This window comes from Ascaphus truei, chromosome 1, assembly GCF_040206685.1.
Source record: "Ascaphus truei isolate aAscTru1 chromosome 1, aAscTru1.hap1, whole genome shotgun sequence".
Lineage (NCBI taxonomy): Eukaryota > Metazoa > Chordata > Amphibia > Anura > Ascaphidae > Ascaphus > Ascaphus truei.
The window spans coordinates 105,495,164-105,522,219 of NC_134483.1; the positions used below are offsets into that span (position 1 = coordinate 105,495,164).

General features: G+C 40.0%; 1 protein-coding gene across 5 annotated transcripts in view; it reads left to right on the forward strand.

Moving 5' to 3' along the window:
* The window catches only part of ADGRV1 (adhesion G protein-coupled receptor V1), a 527,599-nt gene that overhangs the window by 56,255 nt on the left and 444,288 nt on the right, over positions 1–27,056 (forward strand). For 4 of the 5 annotated variants that reach the window (XM_075593091.1, XM_075593079.1, XM_075593082.1 and 1 more), the window contains exons 5-11: positions 5,402–5,506; positions 7,269–7,382; positions 9,701–10,266; positions 13,341–13,611; positions 14,079–14,408; positions 19,312–19,488; positions 21,440–21,663. In XM_075593091.1, the coding sequence (XP_075449206.1) occupies positions 5,402–5,506; positions 7,269–7,382; positions 9,701–10,266; positions 13,341–13,611; positions 14,079–14,408; positions 19,312–19,488; positions 21,440–21,663 (1,787 nt within the window). The remainder of the gene's footprint in view (positions 1–5,401; positions 5,507–7,268; positions 7,383–9,700; positions 10,267–13,340; positions 13,612–14,078; positions 14,409–19,311; positions 19,489–21,439; positions 21,664–27,056) is intronic. The other variant, XM_075593095.1, reaches the window with a different exon arrangement.

Here is a 27,056-nt window from a genome sequence, read left to right on the forward strand (position 1 = left end):
TAAAATGGAAATGCAATGGATTTTCCAACTAGAAATCTTGCAACCATACGGTCTCAATGTAGACTGGGAATTACAACATTTCTTACATGACTAATATGACAAATACTCGGATATATCAATTTACACATATTCTTTATTACAGTTTACATTATTTTTCTTTATTTTTCTTTCTTTTTCTTTTTCCCTTTTCCCCCCCTTCTTTTCCCCTCCCCCCCAACCCTCTCTCCGCCCCCCCCCACCCCTCTCCTCCCCCCCCCCTCCCCTCCCCCCGTCCCCTTCCATTCCCCTTCCCTTCCTTTCCCTTCTCTTCCATTTCTGCTTTTCTCTTTTTTCCTTCTTTTGTTCACACATTAGCTCCTGACAACCACACACAGAATACTAACTTACTGACATCTTGCCAATCCTAATCATGTGTATATATGCATCTTTTCAGAGATTTTCAGAGATTTCTTTATTCTTTATAGAACATTAACTTTCAACAGACAATCTTTGTTTTTATCATTCATTTTTATTTTTCGGCCAGACAACCAGTTATTGATTCATATACATAGATAGCATTTATCTTATTGTTAGAAATATATGATACATTTATGATTAGTGCATTCTCCAATTACTGCCTGGCATTGTTTTTAAACGTCTTTTATTATTCCCAGCACTTGGGCATGATGTTGATTACTCGCCCCACCTGATGTTTATCCTGTGCAGGTGATGTTGGTTAACACTGCCTATATATATGTTTCCCTTGTACTGATGGATCATTCTTTGACAAAGGCCCTAGGGCTGAAACGCGTCAGATGATCCATCAGCTGTTTGTTGAATAAACTTTTGAATTCACCATCTACGCTGTACTCTGCTATTTTCGTGGCTGTGCTCCGCTTTATCTCCCGCGACTGCTGGAGGACCGTGCTATGCTTACAGTGCAGGCTAAGAGGCAAAAGTGATAGTGATGTAACCACTCATGCCAAAAAATATGTGCCAGAAACCTCTATCCTAAAATGAAAATAAAGAGTGTCTAGAAAACAGTGTGTAACAACGAGATAGTACACAGCATAGAGAATCCCACCCTCAATAATCAGAGGTAGCAGGATGGCAGCCTATGGACAGAAAAAACAATAGATCCTTCCACTAGGATCTATATAGATAACAGTAATACAGAGCTTATAGTCTTGGTGCAGGTCCTGATATACAATACCAGTCAAGGGGAAAAAACAGTCCTTTGAAAAAGGATGTGGTGGGTCAGACAATGGGATTCTTAATGTTCAGTCCTCCATATCAGTCCATGCTGTATTGGAAGAAAAAAGACAAACACACCATTGCGCAGCACAAATAGAGCCCTGGGGAACCCTCGCCCGCTGCTAGCTACTTACACTAGAGTAGTAGTCAGCATACGTTGAAAGGTTTCTTTACACAGGAATTATTCTTGCTCTTGTGATGACTGTCCCAAAACTTGATAAACTCCTGCCGGTCTCAGGAGAGAAGAAAGGCAGAAGCACACAATTGCGCAGCACTCCTCAGCTGCAAATGAGCCAGAAGCTACAAAATCCACACTGCTGTCTTACTGATAGCACACTTCTGCCCAGAGGGCTCTTCACTGCCATAACATTAAAAACGTTGGCCCTCCGAATCCTGGGGAATCAGCAAGCCCTCCTACCGTGACGTCACGAAACACAATACAACGCCATCCACCATGAAGATCAAGGACAGGTCACATCACACTGAACATTAGTGGTGGAAGAGCACTCAGAGAAGACTGGATTCCTGGTGCAAAGAGACACTTCAGCGACTGCTGACTCCTTCCATTCCGGGTCCATCACAGCCAGATGCAAAGATACCTTTCAAGGATTGCTGACTCCTTCTATTCTGTAAGTAGTTGGCTTTGGGTGAGGGTCATTTGCAGCTGAGGAGTGCTGCGCAATTGTGTGTTTCTGTCTTTCTTCTCTCCTGAGACCGGCAGGAGTTTATCAAGCGGTGTGGGTAGTGGGGGGGGGGGGGGGGGGGGGGGTGAGGGGGGTGGGGACAGTCATCACAAGAGCAAGAAGAATTCTTGTGTAATGAAACCTTTCAACGTATGCTGACTACTACTCTATTGTAAGTAGCTAGCAGCGGGCGAGGGTTCCCCAGGGCTCTATTTGTGCTGCGCAATGGTGTGTTTGTCTTTTTTCTTCCAATACAGCATGGACTGATATGGAGGACTGAACATTGAGAATCCCGTTGTCATAAGGGACTGACCCACCACATCCTTTTTCAAAGGACTGTTTTTTCACATTGGACTGGTATTGTATATCAGGGCCTGCACCAAGGACTATAAGCTCTGTATTACAGATCAAAAATGTGTCTGCAAAATTTTCAACACCCACTTAATTAAAAGAAAAAAGAAAACCTTGCAAATACTCATTCTATGCTGTCCCCTCATGCCCAACATACAGATGTAGCCAATGCTATTGCACCCACATGCACACCCGCAGTTGAAATTGCACACAGCTGATTACAAACAGTGGCCGCTTCTCCAGCTGGTTCGTTGTGTACAGTATATCCTGCTGCAGTTGCAAAATGTTAGCTATATCTGTATAACACCAACAAAATCTCCTGCGAGGGAGCACCTTTCTGCTCAGCCACTCTGGAGCTATTCAATCTCGACAGTCCACTCACGCCCAGTTGTAATCTAAACACGTATCAGGAGCGAACGACCCATACACCAGCTCACTCATGTTGCTGTTGTCAGTTCCCAAAAAGCTTGCTTGCAGTGATCCCCATGCAGATATCTCCTGGAGTACTACCCCATCTAATACAGGAGCAAAGGACAGCTAGCCTTACTCCCCAGCTTCATTTTTCTTAAGAACCATAGCAGGAGCCACTTCAAGGTGTTCATCAAGAGATCTCAGACTAATTCTTCATGCAGTGGCCCACTCTCTAAATAAGGGAATCCAAAATCATTCGAAGAATCCCTACCTTATGATCTCAGCTGCTACCCTATTTGGGTAGTGCTCCAGCCAAGTGGCCATCCATATGATGCTCACTGTCATCCTTGACCTTCAGAGCAAGCTCCCATATTATTCCTTTTCCAACTCCTCCCTTGAACCTTCCAAGATCATTTACTTGTTGCATGGCTTCCCACACAGATGTTGCACTTGTATCAAAACTTACAACCGAGCCCCCACCTGCATTGTCTCTCATTATATTACTAGCAAACACCCTTCCGCAAACTGGCCAACTAGTATTGGAAGTTGTGGACAAAAGCAACCTCCTCTGGCGCTGAGGTGGGTATTAGTATTGGAAGTTGCTAGCCCCAATCTGAAAAGGGGATGTCTTCTGTGGCATCATCAACAACAGTCACAGAACCACATCTTACACATCCCAACTCAACTCCTTATGCATGTCCACCTTCTGGGGGAACTTTAAATCAGACTTGCACCGTCATCCCACCGTACAACTTGCAGATTGATGACTCCAGTGAACGTGTGCTGCCAGTCCCCAAATCATTTTTGTTGCTTATATCTCTCCTTCTCTTCTGCCTTTCCCTTTCTTTATGATTTCAGGGTTTTCTTATAGCCCAGCAAATAGGTCAATATGTTGGCATACAGTACAATACTCTCCTTTTCACATTTTCTCTTTTATGGAGGGTGCGTCAAGTACGCTACAGTAGCTAAATAGAAATAAGTGTCCCCATAACTATTCTCAGCCATCTCTTTAACCTTATCCTCCTTTGCTCTTGATGCCCTGAAACTTTTACCATGTTCAGGCTTCCAAAAACCTGACTATTTGCCTATCTGCCTGAGCTAGGGCCACAACAACCTTACAACCCAGAAGGCCCTCCAATGGTTGAGGAACTTCCCACATATATCCATCCAGATGCTACAAACAATGACCCCAATCCCCAATACAACCAACACTGGGTTGGTGCCCCTCAGAGGTTCCAGACCCAAGCTTGTGCTATACTCAACACTTGCCAGAAGTAGGCATAGCGATCTACATACCCTCCCTCGCTACATCCCCTCCCCTGCAAGAATCCATCTCCCACCTTGCCAAAAACTCCTACAATGCTCTCAGCATTGAATCAACACCCCCCAACAGATTCATTGAAGCTTATTGTTGTCCTTCAAAATACTGTACCTCAACTTCCCTCAGACCCAACCTTCCTGACCCCCTTTTCTCTATCTCTGGACCCACGGACTCAAATGCAGATCATCCTCACAATACTGCATTTCCTGCTCTGGAGCTGCCAGGTCCCTAGCCTGGCCACAAGCATACCCATAAGAGGGATACCCCCATGGGAATGTCCCTAAAATCCAAGTGTTCCGCAAGCTCACCCCTCTGCCCCCTCTTCTCTTGTATCAAGCTAAATGCCTGGACATCTCTTAGGTCGCCCTTCTGTCCCTTGTGAACTTTTTACTCTTGCTCTACTTTTCAATTTCAGGGGACTCTCCTGCACGTGCTGGGAGGCACATCTCTCCCACCACCTCAAATGTTACCTTCCATGGACCCATGGTCACCACGATCAGAGACCGCAACCCCTCTCCACTGCCAATTCTTCTGTAACAGCCATTCAGGGCCTCTATGCCTGGCTTCCTCCCTTAGCTTCTTAATTCAGCCTGCCCACCACCTCAGAAGCAGGAGAAGGTGGGCTGGCCAAGTTTTGAGCAAGGGAGTGGGACAGGGAGAAACTTCCGGGATCCCCTTTGCTCACTCTGATGTGAGGCCTGTGGGGCCAAAACATTGGACTGTCGAATATGTAGTTAATTAATGCTAAAGAATTTGCTACAACGTCCTTTGGAGTGCCAGGAGACTCTTCTACTTATCTAATGAGATGCTGACAAGCAGCTGCTTACCTTCCTTGGAGCCCACTGTAACCACTTTCTAAATTATTTATTGGTGTGCTTTAACTATCTTTTTCTTTTACTACATAGAAATCAAATAATAATACCAATACATTTTTTAAAGGTTATAATTGATGATCAAGGCTACAATACATCATCATATAATAAAATATTCCTGCTGCAGAACTGAGGTAAAAGTGGAGTACAAATAAACGGCATCGTGTCCAATAGAAAACAATTGAAGTCATTCCTTTGTTAAATATTGAGCAGTTCTTTTTTTGCTCCACTTTTGCCCCAGTTTTACAGCCAGGAAATATTGGCGATATGTATGCATTTAAGTGCCACAAATTGGGACTGCATCGCATTAACAATAAACATAAAATAATACATGTTTAAAAGGACATTAGAAGCAACGTTGATAGCATCAAGCTTTTTTTTGTGTGCTGAATTAATTGGTTGTGTAGGAATGTGATACCGTTAGTAATCCTGGATTAATCTGTCTATTAGAAGTTCTCCAGTAACAGTTTTACCCTCTCCTGTGATTTTAGATGAGTTACTGATCACTGTTTTATTCTTTTCCCCATTAGCCTGCCTTGATCATAGTGAATGAGCCCAAGGGTAGAAACCAATCGGTGCCTCTCACCCTAATTAGGGAGAAGGGAACCTATGGAACTGTGACTGTGACTTTTGAGGTGAGTTTCACTGAATCAGCACGAAGAGCCTTTCTTCTGCAAATTTGGCAAACTAAAGATGAAAACCAAGGCATACCAAGTGGCATAAAGCTTAACAAGGATGCAAGGAGGTATTTTAATGCTTGTTGGATTGACACATTGACTTGATATCATGGTAGTGAGTTCAACTCTTTAAGAATGGTGAATACTATAATACCCTACATTGCATACTGTGCATATATACTCTAACTCATTACGATACATTGCGGACCAATACATTAGAAGCCATTTTAGGGCCAAATCCAAAGAGCTCCATTAAACAAGGCAAATAATGTGACGTTGCCTAAATAGGTAACATCCGTTAGCTTCTCTGAGTTTAACGGGTATCCACACAGCTAAATATATGCAAAAACAATGTCTGTTAGTTCTCTCATTAGCACAGGCTTAACGCTGTGTTAGCACTACATAGCGTTAAGCCGGTCTTACCCAAAGGTTGTGTAACTCCCATCAATACTCTAAAAAGGTATTTAATTAAAGTTAAAAAAGAGAAGACATGAGAGGGAAAGAACCCTGCAAATTACAATATGATTGCTAAATCATACCTAACTGTGGTCTTACACTTACCCAGACCATGTAAAAGACCTATTTCAGGCAGTGCCATCTTAACGCATGGGCACGCTGGGCAGTTGCCTGGGGGCCCCACGAGCATAGGGGCCCCATGCTAATCTATGCACAGACCAGAATTTAACACTAATTTTCTGATCACCCGCCTCAACATTCAAATCTCCCGCTAACTCGGTGGAAGGAGAAAAATTACGACTTGTAGCGGAGAGTTGGCATGTCTGCATTCGCGAGAGAAATTTTGCCGTTTTTATTGCTTGCAATACAGAAGCAGAATATTGTAACGGATTTGCGGGAGGCAATTAATGGCTGGGGTTGTGTAGGCCGGGCCCAGTGCACTGCTTTGCCCGGGGGCCTATAATGCTGTTAAGACGGCCCTGATTTCAGGGTCTGGATGTGAGTAACGCATTGTTTAGCTACGACCTACTGTAACTAACATGTCGTTAAATCCCTGTGTTAACTCTGTGGATATGCATTGTTAGAGGGAACACCTCATTTGCATATCATTAGCACTAAGGTCTATTATAGTATAGGTATTTGCAACATATTTCTGTATCAATGTATCATAAAAATAGAAAAATAGATCCAGCCACTTGGGATTCCCCTACCAGGAGTCTAAAGCAATGCTAAATATCAAGAGTGGGTGCTATGACAAAAAAAAAATCTGGTCAAGATATGGTAATCATGGAAAACTGGAGTCAACCACACCAACATTTAAAGAATTCAATGAGTAGCAAAAAATGTCATTTTAATGACTTAAAGAAGTCATAGTAGTATCCACTTCATCAGTGTTAATATATCAAAAAAATGTTCTCCTATTCACATTATCCTCGTTCAGAACTGGCACATTTACAGTAACAAGTGGAGCAAGAAAACTGCACCAAATTTAATAAAGGAAAAAGTGTAATTGGTCTTGGTATAAATATTGTTTTTTGTTTTTTTTTGTAAATCTAGTGCATATTTTTCCATCAACTTTGCTCCACTTATGCCGTCGAGAGATATTGATAAAGAGCCTATATAACAAGTTTTATATGGTTTGTAATAGTTTTTCTACATTCTAAAGACACTGGAGCATGTCCAGTTTGAATGTTAAAACTAAACACAGTAATCAATTTGCATCATTTGTTTAAATATAAAATAGACATTCTAATTTACATTGCAGATAGAGGAAGCTTCAAACTCCCCTGATGAAGATCTGACACCAACCAAAGGAAATATCACATTTTCTACTGGTAAATCAGTCCTAGTTTTCAATTTGACAGTCATAGATGATCAGGTAAGAGGCAATTCAATTACTCCTGTGAATTGTGTTGAAAATGCATGTAAGTGGGTTCTACTAATTGAGGTCAGTGAGATTATATCATATTTACATAGACACTGAGCAGGTATTGATTATTGGTGTAAAATGTAGGCATTACAGTTTACTTGCTGCAGGATACGGTACATTGTTAGGATAATATGTCATCTACCCTCTCTGGTTCCATATTATCAGTAAGCAAAAATGTATATTGATAAAGTACTGATACAGTATGTAGTTGCAAGTTTAGCAATACTTTACTTTGTCAAGATATAAGGAATAACAAACTATAAAGCAACTACTATTATATCATTTAAACATTAAGATCTAAAAAACTCAATTGTACCCTATTTAGTTTCCCTGTGACCCCATTCTGCCACACCTGGCAAGCCACACAAAATGTAAATAATGTTGCACCAATGTTCATTGATAAACAAAGAATGCTTTCTATGCTGCAAGCACAGGGACATTTTAACTGGCTACATCTCTAATTATTTACTAGCAAAACGGTTTCCTAATTAATATACAGATGTAGCAGGCGTTCTTGTATGAGCTGATGCGCACCAGCGACTGCAATAATGCTTTGGCCTCGTCCCATTTTTGCCCACATCTAAGGCAAACCCAATGATGAGTGCTCCCGCTGGCTCATTGTGTGTGTCCCGCTGCAACACGCCAGCGGGAGCATTAACATCAGCTACAGATGTAGCAACACGTAAGGTTCATGGCGCTGGGGTGGACCCGGCAACGGGGGGTTAATGCTGCGGGAAGTCTGATCCGGAAACATGGACACCACTCAGCACGATCCCAGCAGATAGTGTCTGTTAGTGTCACAGAGTTTCCCTTTTGTGGCCATGGCACCAGAGACAGTGATTCTGGATAGATCTGTTCATCTGTATCAACAAGTAAAGATCAGTGTCCCGTAACCGAGCACTCTACTTTCTGACTTTTCCTTAGATTACTTTGACCCAAAATGCTACGATGAATTAGTGCTTGTAATGAAAATAAGATGCCATATGGATGTGTCCTGTGTTATTGGGAAATAGTGGTCACAGATGCCACTTACTGTAGCATCTCACTGACATGGCTACAATAGCTCAAGATTGATGTCCTATCGTGTCAGAAAGTGCTAAAAGGCGCAGTAAATGTGTCCCATATTTACTAAGTGGTGTTATTGCACAAAACATCATCCAGCACCTCAAAACATTTAAGCCAATGGGCCACAAGATTGTGTCATGTGGAATACCGTTGCTTATGTATAATGTTTAATAACAGTAAAAATGGATCACTCAACATAATAGAACACTGGATGTGCCTTTTTGTCCATACATTGACAAAAAAAATGAATAAAAGAAAGAATTGTGGTGAGCATTTCTTGACACACACCAGTTTTTCAGTAGAGATGCACCATACAGGTGCCTCAAGTAACCAACTAATGCCTAATGACAGAGGTGTATGCAACGGAGCACAGCAAGCAGAAAAAATAGCCAGTGGGGGCTACGTGTCAGAGTGGTACTTACCTGCTATATACCATGTGTATTTTGATGCAATACATTTTTATTATTTTTTGACCTCGTAGCCCCCACTTGCTATTTTTTCTGCTTGCTGTGCTCCGTTGCCTACACCTCTGGAATTTCAATGCTATTATCAGCGTGAGGCACGTGTTGGAATTGGAAGGACATCACAACCGTGAGTTACTCTATCATCATTGACTGTCACATGTGGCACACTGGCTCGGGTCTGTTCATATACAGTACACAGATCTTTGTTGTGGTTCTTACCATCTTCAATGACTGTCATTGTTCTTAGTACCTAATTTACAAGCCATATCATTTTGTGATGGTACATAGTCCCATAGGGATTTATTGCAATCCTTTTCCATGCAGATTCATGTTTATTAGCCTTTACATTTTCATTACCGTATTTGAGATTTGGATGCACTGTAAATTGGACTTTGTTCTAATTATACTCAACTAATGCCTAATGACTCTCATCCATCCCTACATTGAGAATATACACTTACACTGTAATTGTATGACCCAGAATTTTTTTTATTTTTATAATACTTTGTATACTGAAGATTGTCAATGTTTTATCAGTTATGTTTTATCAGGTGTACTTGTAATTCTGTAATCTGAGATGTGCCATATTTTAGTATTTTCTATATATAAAAAGCTACATTACCTAATTTAGGTAAACATGTTATGTAATATTATTTATTAAATAATTTTATTAAATACACTTGGAAAAAAAGTAGGTTGTGTACACTAACTAATATTTGACCGATGTTTGTTTTGAAGATACCTGAAAATGACGAAATTTTTACTTTGAAACTTACAAATGTTTTTGGAGGTGCCGAGATCAACTCAACAAGAAGCACAATTCAGATAAACATCAGGAAAAATGATAGCCCTGTGCGATTCAGTCAGTCCTCCTACATCGTGCTTGAGACAGCGGATGTGATAACTGTTCCAGTGATCCGAGGAAAGAATTTTAGTGACACCATTGTTGGGCCTGATGACTCAGATATCTCAATCAATTACAAGATTGTGACTGGGAATTCAACTGCGCATGCGCAACTTAACATTGATTTTTTAGATCTTCAGCCAAATAAAACCATTGTCTTTCCATCTAAAGTCCACAAAGTTACTCTGAGGTTTCAAATCATCGATGATGCCATTCCAGAAATTGCTGAGTCCTTCCAGGTTGTACTGGTGGAAGACACATTGCAAGGAGACGCTGTTTTGCAAATGCCTAATGTTGTCCAGGTCACCATCGAACCAAATGATAAGCCCCATGGAGTGTTATCAATTAATAGTGCCCTTCTTGCACAGGCAGTTATCATTGATGAAGATCAAACATCAGAGTAAGTTTCTGAAGTATATGGATTAAAAGAACTCAATCTCTACGACTTTAAGATGATGACTAAGAATACTGAGTTTTACCCCTGCATGAATAGTTTGTCCCATAATTGCCCCACTTTGGCCTTGATACATAACCCCCTGTATATTGAATTATTTCCACTCCGTACTTATAAACAATAGCCAATACAGATTCTTTTTGTTCATTTTTTAACTGCTATTTGTTTTAGGAGTGAAATAGATGCCATTAATTTTATTCTTATATATCAATTATTGGGGGGCCCCCAAAGTTGTTGCAAAGAAAAAGAAAGGGATCCCACTAGAATTATGCACTCCCCCAAAGTTGTGTCTGCTTAATATCATTACTGTAGAATGCAATGCATTGATGTAGCTTGTAGCACTGAAGGGGTTAACAAAGGGAGACCATTTTTCAAAGTAATTCTTTGTATTGTTTTCTGACATAGCCCTTCTAGAACAACTAGAAACACACGGAACTGTTGTTGTGCGCAAGAAATATTTGATCAACAAAATGCTTTTACTGCCCATCCTACGGACTTAATTTCAAACTTGTAAATGTATTTTAGTGACAACAAAACATTTTAATACGTTGCACACTAGTAATTATCATTATTAGAACATTGTAAAGATTTATTTTAAAATATATCTATAAAGACAGATGTTTACCACAAGTTGTCCTAAAAGCATTCAAGTGTTACGTTGCATAGCTTGTTTTATGTGTTTGATATATATATATATATATATATATATATATATATATATATATATATGATACGAACCAATCCAAAGACCAGTAAAGAGACAGCACACCGCACGGGGTTAATCCAAAAATCTATAGATTTTTGGATTAACCCCGTGCGGTGTGCTGTCTCTTTACTGGTCTTTGGATTGGTTCGTATCATACTTATTTTCTATGGGACTAGCATCTGCTATTATAACCTTTTCTACTGCAGTGTGCTGACTGACCTTCATGTGTATATATATATATATATACAGTATGTATAGCAATGAGGAAAGTCTATTGTGTAGTCACATTTTTATGTATTTTGCTGCCTATTTATGAATACAAAGGAAGGTTTGCTTTGATGTAAAGTACTGCACATATTTGAAGTCACAGTTTCTTCAAATGTAAGAAGCTAGTTAACCACATTTTGTTTATCTGACTGAAACTGTTAGTCAGCTTTACACAACTTCAGATTTTGTGGCATAATTACATGGAATTGAATGATTGAACACAGGTAAAACTGACACAAATGAGCGCAGCGAGGCAGAATTGAATATATGCTCCATTAAAATCTGCTTTGGGCACCTACTCCTATTCACACTCCTCAAATCTGTTGCCCATGGGAGAAAACTGGAACATTGGGCCTCATGCAGAGAGCATCGTTATTTCGAAATTCGCCATTTTTTGTACAATTTCGCGCAGAAACCGGCAGAAAATGGCGAGTTACGAAAAACGCGCCATTTTGTTTTTTCTATTGCTAAAACTCGCCTCGCGGCTGGCGAGAACCTCCATCTCACCATTTTTAAAACTCTCCGGATGCAGAGAGGTGCGAACGGCATGTAGCGGCTGTTCGCGCCAAGAAAATGGCGCGATTCTCGCATTTTTGCCGCGCCAGGAAAAGATGGCAAGATGGCGCTCGCCGCCTATAGTAAAGGGGAAAAAAAAGGCGCGATTTTGTTTTTACACGTTTCTGAAGCGCGCATCTCGCCAATTTAAACTCGCCACACGCATCCATGTTAAACATAGCAGAATTCGCACTTTTCTGCATATGGAGAATAAAACTCTCCAAAAAAGCTACTTTTTATGAAATTCGCCAATTTTAAAATTCTATGCTCTCTGCATGAGGCCCATAGTTCTATGATACATAAATGGAAAGAGATGAAAATCCACCCAGTTTCTCTAAACTTGCCTTGATACATAAACACATGTGAAGTATCTGCAGACACTCAACTTCAAATACAATGTTTCTTCATTGGAGTAAAAAATTCTGTCCAGTTCTGGACCTTTTCTTGTCTGGAGAAAGGTCAATAATGAGACAAAAAAATGAACTTCAATAAAGGCAATTCTTTCTAAAATTGCCATATTTAGCATGACTGCCATCCTCCAGTGCCACTGACAAAATATTTAATACGTTTATGTACTGTACATGAGTGCCCTATCCAAAAGTGACATGGTACATAAACTCCTGTATATATATTTTTCAACTGACTGTATACTAACTTGCTGTTACCTTTCAGCTTAAAATGTATGGTATTGACATATTAAGTGTGGCAGAAAAGAAGGGGAAAAATGAGGGTTTTAGAATATAAGGTTGGCATGACAACGAGAGTTTGGGGTAGGGCATTTTCTTTTTATTAAACTGTTAAGTTCTTTAATTATTATTATTATTATTATTTAATAACTGAGAAGGAATGCAGCTTAAAAAGGGAACTTCACTGAAGTCTAAAAATTTGATATTGCTTAGCTTACAGTATTTTCTCATTTTCAGTGCAAGGCAAAAATCTAAGTATTCAATATGCTCCACAAATTGTGAAAAAGAGCCAGAGACCTCTTCACCAAATTAAAAAAAGGGCAAAGAGGCAGCCAAAGCAGTAGAGATAAAATCTATTGTGGCTTTGGCCAACATGCAAATGAGCATGGAAATAAAGATAGACCCTTCCAAGTTAACCCCTTGTTTGACAGAGCAGCTTTTCAGGCATGGCAATCCCGTACTAGCTTCTTCGGTATGCACATCGTGGGTTGGTAGGGCAGTCTTAGGCTGTCATGGCCATTAACCCCTTGGTTAACATATCAGTCATGCACTACACCTTTGACCCCCGCTGTTATTAAAGTGTTAATAAATAAAACCTTTTTATGTATTTTTGCCTGGTATATATTGATATACTGTACTATACATTCCTGGCATCCCTGATACTGTATGGAAGGCGGATTCTTCCGCCACATTAGAAAGAGAAAACTGCTTTTTCTGAGTTTATTGAATAGGACTTGAAGGGTCCAGAGCAAAAACACTCACATAAAATGTCTGTAAAACATTTTTTTCCTGTCTTTGGTGGCTAGTTACGAGGGGATTACAGTTGTGAGGAATGGAGGGACTCATGGAAATGTTTCAGTTCGCTGGATAATTAAGCGCAACAGCAGCGACCTCTCACCGGTGACTGCTGATATCGTGCCCGCCTCAGGCACGCTACATTTTGCTCAGGGGCAGATGCTGGCGACTCTTCCCCTGAGAATCATAAGTGATGATATTCCTGAAGAAGCAGAGGCCTATCTCCTACAAATCGTAGCAAATACTGTACAAGGAGGAGCTGAAGTGAGCTCACCAGCAGAGGTAGGTTCTCTGGATAAAGAATTTATTCTAGGATTGCAGATTCAAATGAAGAAATTAGCAAAGCTAGGATCTTATCGATCATGTTTGTTTTCACTTGAAGCAGTATCACATGTAAAATAAGCCTACATGTTTAACATATAAATGTACCAGGAGCCTGGCTAATATTCCTAACACAGTTGCAGTGGCAGAGCATCGCAGCTCCAGGTGACATCTTTTATGTACTGTACAGGTGCGTTCATCTTTACGCTCTGTACAAATTGCAATGGGAAATACGGTTATTTTGCATAATTGGCAGGCTCAGTTTTACGTTTCAGTGGTTATTACAATCAATCCGAATGACTCGGAGGTAAGTATTGTAAAATCATACCATTTTAATGCCACCACATGGAATGATTTAATATATATTTTTTAATGTTTGCATCGTGGTACTTTCCTGTAAAATTAAAAATGACTTCCTTGTGTTGCAGCTTGTGTTCTATATCCAAGATAGTGATGATGTATATGGTTTAATTCAATGTCATGCTATAGAGGATCAGAAAATTGAAAGCAGCCCTGATGGACGATTTTTGACTTTAAGTTTTGCAAGGCAAGGTGGAAACAGAGGAGATGTGAAGCTGATTTTCAGTGCATTGTATATTCCTGCTGGACCTGTGGACCCTTTGAGGGCAAAAGAAGGAGCCCTCAACAGCTCATCTAGAACCAGTGTTGTTTTTCTAGAAGGGCAATCCCTCATCACATTAAAATTACCAATAAGAAATGATGCATTTCTACAAAATGAGGCTCATTTTCTAGTACAGGTACTGTCTCATAAAACAAATGGTGATGTGTGTTAAGTTAAAAAAGTTGGTATTTGTTCATTTAATTTTTTTTTTTAATGTGATCCCTTTGTCGATGAAAGTATTACAAGCAGTATTGTATCCCTTAGCAGCAATTTAGTAAGTTGGTACCTTGCAAATTATACAAGGAGTGGATTTATGAGAACATTACTGGTTCGGAAGAAGCAAGTTGCAAATATATTAAAAAGCCACATGTACAGTAGCTTTTGCATTTTTATGCATCAAAAAGCGGCAAGTAGATATTAAATGAGCAGTCCACCTACTGCACCCACCATTCTTTATATGGGTGGGAAGCAGGGGAGCCCTTGGCTGCTGAGATACATAGCGTAATACATAATACCAGTACCTCAGTGTATTTAAATACCCAGCATCAGAGAGGCCCATAAAAAGCAACAATGACCCTGTAAACCGCCATTTTGTTGGAGTGGACATTGCCGGCACTACCTTTACAGGTATGTATCTCCAGCACCAGGATCTTCCCAAAGCGGAAAATAGCATGTTTTACTGAGGACTACATTCTTCACACCCATGTACAAAATGGGTGGGTGCAGGAGGTTGATTACGCCTTTCATGTCTGCTTGCCTAAATAAACAAAACAAGATTGAGTAGGGCAACTAACTCTTTAACCTTGTTTGCCTAAGAATTCTGGGTCAAATGCAGGAATACAAATGTAATACATTTGTCGCAGTTGCTGAAGGATAGGTGTAAAACGGTGAGTCTGACACGAAGATTTTTTTCCAGCGTAGAAATCGTTTATTACAGTATGAGAAAATAGCCAGTTGTATCCTTTGTGTGCACAACAAACCAGTCACGTGCACTATCGTCTAGTCAAGACAAGGAAATTATACCCAAGGCAAAATGCTTACACCTTTTCTAAAAGCAGTTTCACTAAATCACTCAGACTGTACCACATTTTGTGCATGCTCCCCCCCCTCAGCCCCACTCTAACGTCTTTCTTTTGTAGCTTTATATTCTATGCATAATATTACCCAGTCCTCTTCAAGGCCCGAATTTATGTGGGATGAGTATCTGTGCTAGTGGGCAAGGGCATTTCTAAGCCAACAACTCATGCGTTTGTGCAGCTGTTATGGGAATTGTTTACCCCCCCCCCCCCCTCATCCTGCTTCTTGTACACTTGGAACATTAACCCATCCCTTGCTGGTTTACACTGGCCTAGTCCCATGACAATCACAATCTCTTATCTTACCCAGAATCCTTTTAGGGTAAAGTTCAGAGATCTCAGGTCCAAAACCGGATAACAAATAATTGGCGAGTTACTTGGCACTTATGCAATAACCCTAATCCAAAAAAGTATCATCACTGTATTTATATAAACTATTTTTTAACTTTGCAATTTGGCATTCCAGATATACATTTTCTATATTTGACTGTGTATCAGTCCCTGCTGCACCAGTTCAATTTAAATTTGAAAAGAAAGGAAGAAAACATTGTAAGGCTGGAACCGAAGTGAAAACACAAAGCACGCAATTATCGGAAACTAGGTGCTTTTGTGACAAAAAAGTGTTGAACAATAATAAACCTGTAAAACAAATGACATTGGTGGAAATACACAACGGTATTATTGTGGGTTTGTGAGATGTATGAATCTTATAGTAGGTGGCTAACTGGCTGTCTTCCCAGAAAGGCCTCGTTTTTCCCTTTAAAAAGCTGCGACCCTCAGCTTATATTAAAACTTTTCTTATTCACGAGCCCCAGTTTCATGAGCCAAAAGATCAGGGTACAGAATAAAACAGAGCCAAAGTGGTAACAAGGAAAGCCCAGACCTTTGTTGTACTACAAGGATTAGAACAAGAGCTTTGGAAAAACTTCCAATATATTTGTACACTGTGCACAAAGAAGAACATACTATGTTTGTAAGGGTCTGGACAGTAGAGTCACTGTTCATTCACTGGACTCAAATAGTATTGTTTAGCTCTCAAATGCCCAGTTGATATAGAAAGCCTTGAAAGCTGTATCGAAGACATGTAGGGTCATATTTACTAAGCAGTGCTAAGCCAGGGTTAGTTAATATGTGCCTTATTCTTTTACATACTCATCATATGCAGATTGCATTTGGCACAGCTTTTGGCCCATAGGCCAGCATTTATTGAAGTACAGACTCTTAGGCTCGGATAGATCAAACTCCTTTCAAGTGGAGTTAATATCAGACCCGGACCAATTTTGTTTTGCCGAGCGCTGTTACCGCAATTTTAACTTGTAATACGTCAACATTGGGGTAATAATTTACTGGGTGCGAAATTTGGCCCAAAGCGGGAATTAATGTGACCATTAATAATGCACTAATACGGCATTGTGATAATATTTCTATCTCTGATCGAAATAATATTAACCTGTTTGATGCCTGTAGTTACCAAAGTATACCACAGGCACAAAAGGGGTTAATACTTTTTTTAAAAACACTGCCTAACCCCGGTGGCCACCTTAGTGTCTTGTAAGTATTGCCATGCAATGCTTTAGTAACTGCTAGCGTAAGCAAGGAGTTAACCTCTCCCACCACCCGCTAGGAGACCTAACAACCCACAACAATCCATCTCTTCGTACCTCTTCCCCCCAAACAAACATTCCCCCCTCTAGCTAATACTCAATATCTCTATTATATTATAACCAGGTTGTCAGAGTTTATAGCAGAGCAGAGAGAATAGACTGAGTAGAGCAAAATGAAATCAAGAGCAGGTAGATTAACAGAGCGTAGTCATGGAGTACGAGGATTCAAAGTAAGTGAGAAAGACAGAAGGGGGATGAGTAGAGGCAGGTGGGCAATAGATGGCTGCAACCTGAAGAGGGAGAGGATAGAAAAGCTGGAGTGTGTGAGCCTCAAAGGTAGGAAAAGAAGCAGAGGGAGGAATAAGAAGGGTTCGGTAACATTAAGGAGAGGAGAAGCAACACGGCCCCACCACTGCCATCAGGACATGGAGTGTGAGAGAAAGAATGGTCACCATAAGAGAGGGCAGCTTCCAGTGCAGACTCAGACTGAGTGAGCCAAGTCTCGGGTTATAGCAAGGATGAGCAGAGAATGAGAGAAATAGAAGTCGTTTACAGAGAGGAACTTGTTAGAAAGGGAGCGTGTATATATGCATTTTCCTGTTATCTTCTTTCTGTGGCTTAGTGTAGGCGACTGGGTGGTCTTTTTCCTATGTTAGCAGATTTTTCGTAAAGTAGAAAACACATTTTTCTTAAAGCAATGTCGATTATCAATAGGCCTTATGCAATTCTTGCAAGTTTCATTTAGCTGTATATTACCTATATCAGCTCTGTGGCTGATACTATACACCTCATACATAAACCTTGGCCCCTTGCAGATACACTTACCAGAACACCTTCCTACCAGGGTTGTCACCTTCTACTATAGGCTAACACGGAGACAACAATTTTAAATTTAGCACTTACCTTTATCTCCCGGCATCCTCTGGCATCCTTTCCGACATCCTCCTGGCATCTCCCCTTGCAACCCGTCAATATAGCCACACGGGGTCACATGGCATCAAGTTTCCATAACAATGGAATGCCTTATCTCATTGAGGCGTCACATGACGTCGCGTTGTCATGGCAATGCGGCGCCGCGTGACATCATGTTGCATCTCGCTGTCATGGCAATGCGGCGCCATTTGACGCCACGCATCCATATTGACAGGAGTTGCAGGAGAAGATGCCAGGATGACACCGGGATGCCGGGAGATGCCGTCGCACCATGCCACCCGGTGGTTTACAAGGTAAACCCATAGCCCGGAGATAGGTGACCAAAACCCGTAGTCTCCGGGTCAAACCCGAAGTGGTGGCAACCCTACTTCCTACGGTCTCTGTACTTTCCTCCCACTTACCAATCAGAGTGCAGGGACTCCTTTTCCTAAATGTCACTTTTATGTCTGAAGCGCTTCTTCCCATTATGTGTTATTTGTATTATTTGTTATTTATATGATTATCACGTGTATTACTGCTGTGAGGCGCTATGTACATGAACGGCGCTATATAAATAAAGAAATACATACATACATATCTTGATAAGATATTTTGTTTATCTTCTTCAGACTAACCCTATTCTGCATTCAAACATTTACCCATCACTTGCTCGTTCATTATTGCGCAGTCTCATCATATTACTCAATCTCTCTGTTGCGGGGGCCTCTTAGGGGGTCTTGCAGTCCAGAGTAACCTCAGATTTGTAAATTTGTATGCTGAATTCTCAAAGAATGTGCTTGTTTTAAGTTGGCGAGAACTCTTGTCCTGGTATGTATAAACTGGTACAGTATACAGTACAACTATGCCATTTCCACTATGCCAGGCTACATCTGTATCAATGTATCAATGGTAACAGCCAGAGTGCTTACACATTGTCTATCCCTTTTTTAAAGTGTAAAAATGATTAGATTCATGTTGATATGAAACAGCCATTATCGTATGTATCAAAACTTCAAATCAATCACTTCCTTAGGAGATACTGGTACAACAGAGCTGAGAACACATTACCAGGATCTTTCCAGCGTATAATTAAAAGTTGTAAAGCTCATATTAAGAAGTTATTTATCTGACAAATGATTCACAATTTCTTAGATAACATAAGAACAACACAACCATAACAAGAAAAAATATTAAACGTTGATTGGCATGTGGAAGACTTGAAAAAATAAGAGCCTTTCCTGTGCAAGAGAGACAAGCAGTGAATAGTAATTAGGTGTCATTTTTTTTCATTTTCTGTGTATTTAATGAACTGTAACTGTTTGCTAGAGTTTGCTATTCAATGAAAATTTTATTAGTCACTGTTGCTTTATACTAATTGATTGTCGTAAAATACATTTGCATTGGTACAAATCATTCACTAATAAATTTGTATTATTTATATTTTTAGCTGGAAACTGCTGAACTGCTGAGTCTCACTCCCTTAGTGCCACCAATAAGTCCCCGACTGGGAAGTCTCCAAAATATTTCCCTAAAAGTTACAACTGACATTGCAAATGGAGAAATTGGTTTTACTAGCAATCTGCCAATTATTGTATCTGAGCCAGAGAATGCTTCATCTAACATGGTAAGCCCACCATCCATGTCAATAAACACAATCTTTTCAGTGATTTTGAACCACTTTCCACTAATTGTGATACTGACAAATTTGGCTTTGACTGTCATGGCCATGTGATCACTACTTCAATGATCATATGGCCCTGGCATCCCCCGTTTCCCCAAAATTGTAAAGGATGTTCAAACCTCTATAAGAGCCATGGAGCCTCAAGAATAAGGCTGCGTACACGCTGCTGCTGACCGCGCTTGGTGCTTGGCGTGGTCAGTACAATCAATTTTATTTTGTCCGGCAATGCTCATGCGGTGCGTGCATGCCCGCCCATGCACCTATGCTCGCCGGCACTAAGCGCTTGCCGAGACAGTTCAAATTTGTGTTTGAGGCGCGCTGAAGGGTCACATGACCTCCTGAGCCAATCAGCGCCAGTCACTAAGCAGAATTCATGATGGCAGTTGAAACAATATCTAAGAACTGTAGCACTTAACATAGTGAATGGCTATTTAAGTAACCAGCACTGTTACTCATAGTTGCCTATTAAATGGTTGGCATACTTTAAACTTTGTTTTTTAAATGTCTTACAAATAATAAAGTAGACATCAGTTCTCCGAGTACTGTAATCAAATGAAAAATTAAAACGTTTATTTTACATATTGTGAAACTAGACCCAAAATGTTGTGCTCCAAACTGGTACCACCACCTGAAGTTTTGTCTCCATTTTCTAAAATATGTAAATATCATTTTTTATGTGAAGATCTGATTTGCTTCTTTCCTCTTTATTATTAATAAATTGTTTGCATAAGACTGAATTAAACTGACTTAGATCCCTGTCTACTCCTGTCTGCACAATTCAAGGTTTAGGGAGCAGAACCTTCTTGGATAGTCTGCGTAATTTCTTTGTAACTTCTGATAAAACAGAAATAGCCGGTTTTGTCCAGATGTACTTTCTAGGCATGAAGATGATAACTGGGAAAGTTCTGTCATACTGGTAACAAACATAACACACTCTTTTGTTTTCCCATTAAAAGGTATCTAAACCGATGACAACCCTAGGGAAAGAGGGCATATTCTTTTGCTGTCTTCACGAAATTACAATAGCTGCAACCTTTAAATACTGTATTGTAAATGAGAATTTATATAAAAGACAACACACAGGTTGTCATCAAATGGTAAAGCAATTTGCATTTAACACATTTTGTACAACATTTTGGGCAATAGCACAAGCATTCTGCCATTAAACATACACAATTGTAGCCTATAGCACAAGCATTCTGCCATTAAACATTATACACAATTGTAGCCTATAGCACAATAATTCTGCCATTAAACATTAATTTTAGCATATAGCACATGCATTTTGCCATTAACATTATACACAATTAAAAAAAAGGATGATATCAATTTGCTTACTTGTGATGGAGAATATTTCCCCAATTTTTCTCCACAATTTATCGTGCAGGTAATGGCCGTGGTATGCCTTTCACCACTGATTCCACAAAGGATCTCTTTTAAATGCCTCTGAAATCAGTTGTTCTATGTAGAATTATCCGTAGTATATAACAAAGTATAACTCCACAGTAGAAACTGCCAAAGGGAAAGACTTTGGCAGTAACCAGGCAGAAAAGTGTAGCTTCACTCTGATTGGTTCAAAACTTGTCACGTGACATGGCTGTCACACAAAAAAAAGTCTTTGTCTCCTCAAAACGCTCCCGCGCCCGCGTTTCATCGCACGCAATATGGGCGGCCTCATAGAGGTGCCGCCTGTTCGCGCTGCGTGCACCATCGCACTCACTGTAATCGCGGCCTAAAGCAGTATGAAAACAGCCAAGTATTTTGTATTTGACTACCTTCTTGCTTGGCAGATCAGTTCATGCATATGTGTGTTTCACTAATACTGATAAATGGTGCCTGCAGTGTGTGTCAGTTCTACACACCCCATTTCTATGACCGGTTTCTTTCTTCTCAGGTCTCCATCGCACTGCATCGTGATGGCACTGGAGGAGAGGTTGTTGTCTTTTGGAGTCTGAAACCATCTGGCTTAAATGCAATATCCATCACTCCGAGTGATTTAAGTCCTTTCAGTGGTTCCGTAAAGTTTTTATCTGGACAAAGTGACACAGCAATAAATATAACGATTAAAGCAGATGACATACCTGAGGTTAATGAAACTGTGATAATATCACTGGACAGGTAATTTTCTATTTTATTTACCAATATACTTTATTTACTAATATATACATACACACACAGCAGGGGATTTGAAAATCCGCCGCCCCAAGGCACCTTCCTGTGGCGGCCGCCGTCTTGCTGTCGTCCTCATCCTCCTGAATCGCAGCATGAAATGACGCAGCAGATGTTACCAACGTGACGTGGCACGGCGCCGCGTTGCCATGGCAACGAGATGCCATGTGGCGTCATGTTGGTGACGTCCGCGGCGTCATGTAATGCTGCGATTCGAAAGGAGAAGGAAGGCTGCAGCAAAGAGGCGGCCGCCATAGCTAAGTGCCTTCCCATCAGGCCCGATAGGCCAGAGAGCGCCGAATTTTACCGCCTATGCCTAATGGGCCTAGGGGGAAATCCGCCACTGTACACACAGATATATATAAATACTGTAGGATAACGCTTGTGCTGCAGGCACTCGGTGCAGCTTTTAAACAAATATTACCATCTTCAGTTCTCTGCCTAATAATTCGATGTTACATTTGATATGACTGAGAATGTCAGATATATAAAGGGGTTTCCACAACATATAAGGGGGTAGCATATTTCAGAGAAACATGAGTGCTAGAACCAGAGGTCATGCTATGAAGCAGGAGGGTGGCAGATTCAAGGGAATTGTGAGGAAACACTTGTATGTAACAAAATACCACTTACTGTATAAGCACTTTCATGTCTCAGACAAGTCTACAACCCTGCATTTTCCCATAATGACTCGGCGTACAATGCTTGAACTTCAGATAGGCATTCTGGGTAATGACATGAAAATGAGCACTCACAGCGTGTCACTTTCTACTTCTTATCCGTTTTAACCAATATCTACGGGAATCCTGGTGGGTCCTTTGGAAGTGACAACTAGACATTTAGCCTGTTAATGTTAATGCAGATCCGCGTTTAGAGCTGATCCGCGATACTCGGGAGCCCTCTTGATTCTACCCCCTTTGTATCTAAAGCCCTCTCCTGCCTTAAACCTTTCTCACTGACTGCCCCACACCTCTGGAATGCCCTTCCCCTCAATATCCGACTAGCACCCTCTCTATCCACCTTTAAGACCCACCTTAAAACACACCTGCTTAATGAAGCATATGAGTTGCTCCATGGCTGATAATTTACACCTTATACATAAACCTGTGCCCCTGCAGACGCACTTACCAGAACACCCTCCTACTGTCTATGTACGTTCTTCCTACCTACCAATTAGATTGTAAGCTTTTCGGATTAGTGACTCCTTTTCCTAAATGTTACTTTTACGTCTGAAGCACTTATTCCCATGATCTGTTATTGGTATTATTTGTTGTTTATATGATTGTCATGTGTATTACTACTGTAAAGCGCTATGTACATTAATGGCGCTATATAAATAAAGACATACATATGTACTTGACGCCCTCTGTAGCATGCCGGTTTCCTCTTCGTTAGCTATGTTGGATTCCCCCTTAGCCTTCTGCTGGGATCCTAACTAACAGGGGCACTGTCCCTATCTACAACACAGAAAATAGGGGGATCTGGTCAGTAATATTACCTTATGAACAAACCTATCTACTCTCCCTGAGGCCCCTCTCAACTTGTCCTCCAGGAACATAATCTTCTCAAACCTTCCCCGTCTCTAATATACTCCTCCGTGATGCCATGATCCCATGGAAACACAGGGTAGGACCCGATACACTCCAGCCTTCTTGCAACCCTTTAGGAGGAGGGTTATATACACATTTATGTTATTCCATATTTACTCATTTCTATAGTTGTTAACAGGAGTGAACCCCCTTCTGCAGCCTACATACAAATCTTGTATCCTGGGTGTGCCTTTTCCCGAACTGGTCTCTTTTGATTTTTTTTGTTTAATGAGTCCACTGGTAACCTCCTAACATGATTCCTCGGTTATTTTGGGAAAGGCATGCTCCATGTAAAAGCATGATAAGATTTGGTGTTTCAGAATCTTCTGATGATGGCTACTAATGGACACAGTTTACTGGACTTGATTAACCATTTGGTATTGCTCTAGAGACATATTGCATTTTAAAGCTGTGCTCTTCTTGAGTTTACAATAGCGAGGTCTGGCAAGGAAAATGCCTGTCATTAGTGGCAATGTCATTGTAATGCGTGGTAGTTTATAATACTTGTAGAGATGGGCAAACCTGTCGGTTCTGCATTTACAAATAAGGGTTTTAATGCAATAAAAAATAGGTAATATGTTTTGTGAATTGCATTAAAAAAAAACAAGGTCAGATGCACATTGCTTATGTAACCCCCTCAAAACAAATGTGGGGTGAACAGTGCTGTGTTTTTCAGAAATTGGCACTGTAAGGTTGTATTAATCATTATACCAATGACAGTGAGAATGCACAAGTAAATGCACATTTTTCTAAATCCAAGGAGGGCAAGAATAGTAAAATGCACATGACCAGGGAGGCTGACAGGCGGTTCCCCCCTCGCCCGCTTTGGCCCCATAAATAACCCAAATAACGACAGGAGACGGTAAACTGGAGGTAAAATGGCCGCAGCTATTTATTTATGCATAAATTACGTAAACGTACATTTTTCTAAATCCAAGGAGGGCAAGAATAGTAAAATACACATCTTCCTTACTGGTAAACTCAAGGATTGTTATGTTAACACAGTGCGTGACCTCAAATTCTTCAGCCCTCTTTCCCTTCAAAAAACCCCAATTGGAACATATTGCTGTTTAAGGCTATCACAGAGGAGGCATGAGGAATTATTTAACAATCGTAGCACCATTTAGTCCTGATATATCATTGTGTTAAAACGAGTGTAACATTTATCAAAATAAAATCTCAGTGGTTGCTATAGTTGTTTATTAGGTCAACATTGGTTGGTTTCTTTATAATCTTGAATCAGCATTGAATTGCTGTTTGGTATACAGTATCATTCTCATTTTTACATTCATTATAAGTTTTGATATATTTTTTAGTGTGGATGGGCAAAACCAGGTGTGTGAACTCAGAACCTACCAGAACTTTACATTCCAAAACCAAATACAAAACCATTAGAACTAAAATCCGAACCAGAAAACCAGGCCAAAGTGCCCATCTCTACAGGGGAGTTGAAAACTTGGGGTATTTTTCAACTTTTCTTTTTAAATTATTTTAACTTTTTCAGTTATATAACGGTTTGCTATGTTTTATCGTTTTAGACTTATTTTAAGTATTTTAGCATTTCCCTTCTTAATTTGAGTTTTTTTTCAATCATTTGATAGAAATCCAAAACAAGAAACATTTGTTTTGGCAAAACCAAAACAGAAACACAAATAAGTTTTCGGACCAAAACACGAGTAAAAGTGCCCACCTTTATTTTTTAGACATTGCCTTGATTTTTTTTCTCTACTATTTTTTGGTAAGAAATGGCTGCTACCAAGAAGTAGTGGTGTGTTTTTTCTTCCTGACAGTTTTACATGCTTGTTATGCGAATCACCAGTGGAAGCTGGACACAAACACAAAGTGAATATTTTAAAGGCTTTTTGATTGCCTCAATTTAACACCCCCCCTCCCCCCCAATTTTTTTGCGGGCGAAAGTACATTCTTAACAATATTTGACCTACAATACAACATACTTACATATATTATCATAGAGCTCTGATTCAACAAATGATAGGTTTAAACATTTTTAGAGCTCTGAATAAGGATTTTTTTTAGTCTGATCAAAGCCACAGTGTAATTCCAAATAAAGCTGCATAACATTTACTCAGCTGCTACGGTCTGTGAGCAGCAGACACAGAGCTTGGCAGTCATCCTGCAAGAAGAAGGCTGGCAAGAGATGTTTTCAATGGGTCTTGACATGCTGTTTGGTCATCACGGGGTTGACTCTCATAAGGGGGAGCTGACAATGCTCTTTCTAGCATCTGTCAACAGGACAGCACCCAGCAAATAGCGCTCCCATAAAGTGAGCATTACTGTATTACATTATGTGTGCTGGAAAAATAAAAGTGTCTTTTTATTTTTTTTTACCCTGCTTTATTGAGGTTTTGGCAGACTGTGCTTTCATTCCCTTGTTTTTTTTCTTATTCCCTTTCTGTTTTGCCAGGGTAGAAACCGAAAGGTTTGTAGTATACTTTGGGTAAGTGTAATGAGCGGATCCTTATTTATAATGAATGCATATTTTGTTTTAAGAGTGGCTGGTTCAGATGGCGGCTTTTTACCACCTTTTGACCCTTTCACTGCTGCAGAGGTGCCTGCACTGCATTGCAATGGAAAGGTGTTCAGATGTGACCTGTGTCCTTATGCATGCCTTTTACTGAGCTTGCTTGCATGTTGTATTATATGCTGATGTATGGGTTGAAGACAATGAAACCTCTAAAGTCTATGCTTGCTAAGTATATACTATTATAATATGTTAATGGTGCAATAGCTATCAGTTTACAACACATTTTTAAATTGCTGTGCCATAAAAGTTACGTAAAAGGCCATGCAGGATATACAAATAGGCAGGGACCAGTGTAAAGTTAAAAAGCACTTTTTATTAAAAGAAATGATGTTGGTCATTTTAAAATATTACTAATTTTTTTTCCAAAACATAAATCTACTAGAGATCTTTACAAAGAGACATTTGGTCAGGAATCAAAAAGAAAAGAAATAGCAGGTTGATAGAGATGCAGAAATGTAATATTAGCAAACTTATATAAGCAGGACTGCATCTATAACTAAATTACAGTGGTGTGAACTGTTTTGTAGTTTGCTTACATAAATGTGTCAATTCAGCTTAATTTTAAAAAATAGTCTGTTTTACACTCCTTTTAAAAATATGATATTAATACCAGCGGTAACTCAGTATGATCTGATTATAATAACCACAGTTAACCACAGTTCTTCTGCACATTACCCAATTATATTGACCTTTGTAATGTCTACACCAATTAAGACCTAATCCCTGACTAGAAGGGATCTGTCACTTAAAATAGTGGTCCATGTTCAGAGACCTGATGCATTATAAAGCCATATTGCATAATTCCCAAACCCTAAACCTTCGCCTGATTAGAGGCATGAAAAAGGTACAGTAGTTAGCTTAAGCAAACAAAGTTGCTAACTTCCATTGAACCATTTCAAACACCACTATACATTTGCTGTGAGTAATAATCCTCTTTTTATTATTATTATTATTATTATTATTATTATTATTATTATTATTATTATTATTATGATTATTATGCCAGGGGAGTAATGCATAGGCAGGCACCACAAATTCACCATGGCAGACATGTCTACGGCGTATTTGTTAGAGTTGATTAAAGATTTTTTCTGCATAAATAGAGTGAGTCTCTGAGGTCTTGTCCATTTCATTGCCCAGGTTCCTTCCTGTCCTGCTCTGCACCTTTAAAAAAAAAAAAAAAAGAGAGAGAGACTTTTATAAGATTA